Source organism: Lucilia sericata, unplaced genomic scaffold (assembly GCF_015586225.1).
Source record: "Lucilia sericata isolate MDLA Ls3-8-SP2 unplaced genomic scaffold, ASM1558622v1 Contig007615F_arrow, whole genome shotgun sequence".
Classification (NCBI taxonomy): domain Eukaryota; kingdom Metazoa; phylum Arthropoda; class Insecta; order Diptera; family Calliphoridae; genus Lucilia; species Lucilia sericata.
This window is the reverse complement of record NW_023997974.1, coordinates 2691-10000: the sequence shown is the minus strand read 5'-3', so window position 1 is coordinate 10000 and position 7310 is coordinate 2691. Positions and strand designations below refer to the sequence as shown.

At 31.0% G+C, this 7310-nt stretch overlaps 1 protein-coding gene across 1 annotated transcript in view; it reads right to left on the bottom strand.

The window, feature by feature from the left end:
* The window catches only part of LOC119615753 (tyrosine-protein phosphatase non-receptor type 9-like), a gene marked incomplete at its 3' end in the record, with an annotated part of 8309 nt that extends 1864 nt beyond the window's left edge, over nt 1-6445 (bottom strand). The window contains exon 1 of the mRNA XM_037971761.1: nt 6153-6445. Within this exon, the coding sequence (XP_037827689.1) occupies nt 6153-6200 (48 nt within the window). The remainder of the gene's footprint in view (nt 1-6152) is intronic.
* Nucleotides 6446-7310: the final 865 nt, after the last annotated feature.

The window sequence follows — 7310 nt, the reverse complement described above, 5'->3', positions numbered from 1 at the left end:
TAGACTATAGACTAGACTATAGACTAGACTATAGACTAGACTATAGACTAGACTATAGACTAGACTATAGACTAGACTATAGACTAGACTATAGACTAGACTATAGACTAGACTATAGACTAGACTATAGACTAGACTATAGACTAGACTATAGACTAGACTATAGACTAGACTTTAGACTAGACTATAGACTAGACTATAGACTAGACTATAGACTAGACTATAGATTAGACTATAGATTAGACTATAGACTAGACTATAGACTAGACTATAGACTAGACTATAGACTAGACTATAGACTAGACTATAGACTAGACTATAGACTAGACTAGACTATAGACTAGACTATAGACTAGACTATAGACTAGACTAGACTAGACTATAGACTAGACTATAGACTAGACTATAGACTAGACTATAGACTAGACTATAGACTAGACTATAGACTAGACTATAGACTAGACTATAGACTAGACTATAGACTAAACTATAGACTAGACTATAGACTAAACTATAGACTAGACTATAGACTAGACTATAGACTAGACTATAGACTAGATTATAGACTAGCCTATAGACTAGACTATAGGCTAGACTATAGACTAGACTATAGACTAGACTATAGACTAGACTATAGACTAGACTATAGACTAGACTATAGACTAGACTATAGACTACACTATAGATTAGACTATAGACTATAGACTAGACTATAGACTAGACCATAGACTAGACTATAGACTAGACTATAGACTAGACTATAGACTAGACTATAGACTAGACAATAGACTACACTATAGACTACACTATAGACTAGACTATAGACTAGACTATAGACTAGACTATAGACTAGACTATAGACTAGACTATAGACTAGACTATAGACTAGACTATAGACTAGACTATAGACTAGACTATAGACTAGACTATAGACTAGACTATAGACTAGACTATAGACTAGACTATAGACTAGACTATAGACTAGACTATAGACTAGACTATAGACTAGACTATAGACTAGACTATAGACTAGACTATAGACTAGACTATAGACTAGACTATAGACTAGACTATGACTATAGACTAGACTATAGACTAGACTATAGACTAGACTATAGACTAGACTATATGACTAGACTATAGACTAGACTATAGACTAGACTATAGACTAGACTATAGACTAGACTATAGACTAGACTATAGACTAGACTATAGACTAGACTATAGACTAGACTATAGACTAGACTATAGACTAGACTATAGACTAGACTATAGACTAGACTATAGACTAGACTATAGACTAGACTATAGACTAGACTATAGACTAGACTATAGACTAGACTATAGACTAGACTATAGACTAGACTATAGACTAGACTATAGACTAGACTATAGACTAGACTATAGACTAGACTATAGACTAGACTATAGACTAGACTATAGACTAGACTATAGACTAGACTATAGACTAGACTAGACTATAGACTAGACTATAGACTAAGACTAGACTATAGACTAGACTATAGCTAGACTATAGACTAGACTATAGACTAGACTATAGACTAGACTATAGACTAGACTATAGACTAGACTATAGACTAGACCACAGACTAGACAAGAGATAGACTACATTATAGATAAGATAATAAACTAGATTATAGACTAGACTATAGACTTGACTGTAAACTAGATTATAGACTATACCATAGACTATAGGCTATTTTAATTATAATCATTACTATAGTAAGGACTATAGTCACGATTATAGCTAAGTCTATAGTCATGACTAAATTAAAGTTAAATTGACACTAAAGACGTAACAAATAAAATTATTAATGATTTTATAAATCTTTCATGTATGACTCTCTAGTGAATGAATAAAATATAAAAATACACTAAAAGAAGAAAAAACATTTAATAAGTTTTAGTGGTTAAACAATAAACCGCCTTTTATAACGAACACCGCAGATAAAAACAAATTTTAGTTTTTCTTATGAAATTTCTCTATAAATATTAAAAATAAAAAATAAATTTCATAACTGAGGTAATTTTATATAATAAAAAATCATTTTTTAAATTTTACATTTAATAATAATTAAATTGTTCTAGGAATTGCAAACAATTTTTATATTTAGTTCAGCAAAATAATTGAATTGTTTTTCATAAAAATAAAAAGTACCTTTACGAAATGTGTTCAGGAAGATAGAAGCTGTAAAATTCTGAGAAATCTCTATAATTATTATTATTCATATAAATAGATTAATAATAAACTATTTGATTGGACGTGGAATTGTTTTGTTTAGATTAAAAAAAAAACAAACTTAACAAAATAATCGCATTATTGAGTTAAAACATGAAATGCAACTCTGTTAGCAAACGCCTGTCGTTTACATTTCGCTTGAAATGCTAATTCATTCTGATTTATTTCTAAAACTCACATATAAAATAATTTAAGATTTTACAACTGCAAATCGCAATATATTTTTTTATTATAATATCTTTAGGATTGACATGAAAGATGGTCATAAATCATATTTTTAAATAGTATTATTAATCTTAATCACTCACTTACTGTCTTGTATAGTGGTTTTTCATACTTTTGCAAGATGACGACTAATTGTCTGAAGTGTTATTAAAATTGTTTATTTATTTATAAATAATTAACATCTTTATTAGTTAAATACAAATGGACGAGAAAAAAAAGACAAAAGAAAATTGTTGTGCCTTTTATTAAAAAGTTATGATGAATGGAAGATTTATTTCTTATAAATAAATAATGAAATAATAAGTTTTAGCAGAAAAAGGAGACCAGAGAGTGAGAGAAGAGATAATAGATAAACAATAATAGTAATTAAATTAATTAATAGGAAAATTTCCTTTTACTCACGAGGTTTTTGAAGAATTACAATTATGATTCAATAAATTTACTCGACTATGGTCACGTCTTGTCTATACACATGTTTATTGATTCGATAAAAGCCATGTCGATTTAATTGACTATAATTAAATTTATAATGATTATAATCCAATCTATAGTTCGGACTATAGATTTTAGTACACACTAATAACTGGACTATATTCCAGACTATGGATTAGGCTCTAATCCAAACTGCAGTCTAAACTATGTTGTAAATTATAGACTAGGCTATAGTACACACCAAGTATTAGACTAAACACTAGTATATACTACATAGCATCTAGTCTAATCTAGTCTATAGACTAGACTGTTGTCAAGACAATAGTCCACACTATGTATTATACTGTCGACCATAACTTACACTTAAGTACGTATTGTCAACTAGACTATAGTTTCGAACAGACTAGGTTATAATCCGGACTTTTAACTAAACTATATACTAAACTGTATTTCAGTCAATAGATTTGACAATAGATTACAGACTAGATTATAGAATAGACTATAGACCAGACAACAGACTAGAATATAGACTAGACTATAGACTAGACAATAGACTAGACTATACACTAGACTATAGAATAGACTATAGACTAGACTATAGACTAGACTATAGACTAGACTATAGACTAGACTAGACTATAGACTAGACTATAGACTAGACTATAGACTAGACTATAGACTAGACTATAGACTAGACTATAGACTAGACTATAGACTAGACTATAGACTAGACTATAGACTAGACTATAGACTAGACTATAGACTAGACTATAGACTAGACTATAGACTAGACTATAGACTAGACTATAGACTAGACTATAGACTAGACTATAGACTAGACTATAGACTAGACTATAGACTAGACTATAGACTAGACTATAGACTAGACTATAGACTAGACTATAGACTAGACTATAGACTAGACTATAGACTAGACTATAGACTAGACTATAGACTAGACTATAGACTAGACTATAGACTAGACTATAGACTAGACTATAGACTAGACTATAGACTAGACTATAGACTAGACTATAGACTAGACTGTAGACTAGACTATAGACTAGACTGTAGACTAGACTATAGACTAGACTATAGACTAGACTATAGACTAGACTATAGACTGGACTATAGACTAGACTATAGACTAGACTATAGACTAGACTATAGACTAGACTATAGACTAGACTACAGACTAGAATAGACTATAGAATAGACTAGACTATAGACTAGACTATAGACTAGACTATAGACTATACTATAGACTATACTATAGACTAGACTATAGACTATACTATAGACTAGACTATAGACTAACTATAGACTATACTATAGACTAGACTATAGACTAGACTATAGACTAGACTATAGACTAGACTATAGACTAGACTATAGACTAGACTATAGACTAGACTATAGACTAGACTATAGACTAGACTATAGACTAGACTATAGACTAGACTATAGACTAGACTATAGACTAGACTATAGACTAGACTATAGACTAGACTATAGACTAGACTATAGACTAGACTATAGACTAGACTATAGACTAGACTATAGACTAGACTATAGACTAGACTATAGACTAGACTATAGACTAGACTATAGACTAGACTATAGACTAGACTATAGACTAGACTATAGACTACTATAGACTAGACTATAGACTAGACTATAGACTAGACTATAGACTAGACTATAGACTAGACTATAGACTAGACTATAGACTAGACTATAGACTAGACTATAGACTAGACTATAGACTAGACTATAGACTAGACTATAGACTAGACTATAGACTAGACTATAGACTAGACTATAGACTAGACTATAGACTATAGACTAGACTATAGACTAGACTATAGACTAGACTATAGACTATAGAATAGACTAGACTATAGACTAGACTATAGACTATACTATAGACTATACTATAGACTAGACTATAGACTATACTATAGACTAGACTATAGACTAGACTATAGACTATACTATAGACTATACTATAGACTAGACTATAGACTAGACTATAGACTAGACTATAGACTAGACTATAGACTAGACTATGACTAGACTATAGACTAGACTATAGACTAGACTATAGACTAGACTATAGACTAGACTATAGACTAGACTATAGACTAGACTATAGACTAGACTATAGACTAGACTATAGACTAGAATATAGACTAGAATATAGACTAGACTATAGACTAGACTACAGACTAGACTATAGACTAGACTATAGACTAGACAATAGACTAGACTATAGACTAGACAATAGACTAGACTATAGACTAGACTATAGATTGGACTATAGACTAGACTATAGGCTAGACTATAGACTAGACTATAGTGCAGGTCTATAGCCTCGACTGTAGTAACTTGACTATAGTAAAGACTATAGACTCGACTATAGTCCAGACTATAGACTCAACTATAGTCCAGACTATAGACTCGACTATAGTCCAGACTATAGACTCGACTATAGTCCAGACTATAGACTCGACTATAGTCCAGACTATAGACTCGACTATAGTCAAGACTATAGACTCGACTATAGTCAAGACTATAGACTCGACTATAGTCAAGACTATAGACTCGACTATAGTCCAGACTATAGACTCGACTATAGTCCAGACTATAGACTCGACTATAGTCAAGACTATAGACTTGACTTTAGTCCAGACTATAGATTCGACTGTAGTTCAGAGTATAGACTCGACTATAGTCCAGGGTATAGACTCGATTATAAGCCAGACTATAGACTTGACTTTAGTCCAGACTATAGATAAATCTTCCGTTTATAGTCTCAGGTATAGACCACTGTCGTATCATCACAGCTTTGAAACACTGCCCATATACAAACTACTTTGTTTCAGATTGAAAAACTGCCGACCGTTTATTTGACCACCATTATTTAGCTTTCAGAACCCAAAGTCCTCCCAAATTATGTCATAAAAAATCCACTTTGTTTAGAAACAATTACTAATTAATTTTTAGTAATTTGTATAAAATTTATTTCCATATTGTATAACACAGCAAATCATTTGCATTTTTTGTCGCCGGTAGTAAATATTCTATTCAACACATTATTGTCAACACAATGGCAATTTAATTTTTGATTTATATGTTTATATTTATATATATATTCTTGTTTTTTATCTCTTATTCAAATTATTTTTTTTTTAGAATTTCGTTTAAAAGAAACTTATTTGTTAGTGAGACCAACCTGTTTATATTGCTCTATGCTGGAATTGCACAATAATACTTGAACCATTTTTTGGCTGTTTTCTTAATTTAAACACTTGTTAGGAAATTAAAATTTTTAAATTTTTTCTTTTTCTTTAATTTCTTAATATTTTCTTTAAATTTTTAAGGAAATTCTTTAAATTTTTTATGATTTTATAGAATTTTTATTGGTCTTTGTTTTAACGAAAATTCACTTCTTTTGTTATTTGAAAGAAGAGCAATAAAATTGTACTTTGCTTTACTAAACCCGTTCGCGTTTGATTCATAACTGAATTTGAAATTGAAACTTCACACTTGGCGATCATTACAAACGGACGACAGCAACGACGACGACGACATTGTTGTCGCTCTTTTTTCTCTGTATTGTTTGTTTTTTGTGGTTGCTTTTGTATGGATCGCTGTTGTTGATCGTCGTCGATCATCAATTATAAAAATGTTGTACCCAAAACAAAAACCAAAGTGTAAAAAAAATATATAAAAATAATTCAAAAGAATTTTAAATAAAACAAGTAAGAAATTATAGTCGGGCGTGGCCGACCATATGATGCCCTACACCAGTTATGAATATTAAATGTGATTTATTTTTCATAATAAAGCATTTATCTTCAATATTCCCTTGTTCCGATACATTTAAGCAATTTATGGATGAAAAACTAATTTTCTGAAAGAGGCTTTATATGGGGGCTAGGGGCAAATATGGACCAAGCCCGAAAAAATTTTGTGAATATATTTATATTGACATAATATTTTATTGTGCTGAATTTCATCGCGATATTTGTGTTTATAAGCTAATTTGGGACATTCAAGTAATTTTCTGAAGGGGACTTTGTATGGGAGCTAGGGTCAAATGTGGCCCGATCTTTATGAAATTTGGCAGTGTCATCAAGACTTCTATAAAACTTAGTTGTGCCGTATTTTATCGATATATCTGTATATTTAACATAATTATGAGCTCAGAAGCCCTCTTCGGGGGGTTCTGTTGTATGGGGGCTAGGTGAAATAATGGACCGATTTTAACCATTTTCAATAGGCTTCGTCCTTAGGTCAAATAAAACGTGCGTGCCAAATTTCATCCCATTATCTTGAAAATTGCGACCTGTACCTTGCGCACAAGGTTTACATGGACAGCCAGCCAGCC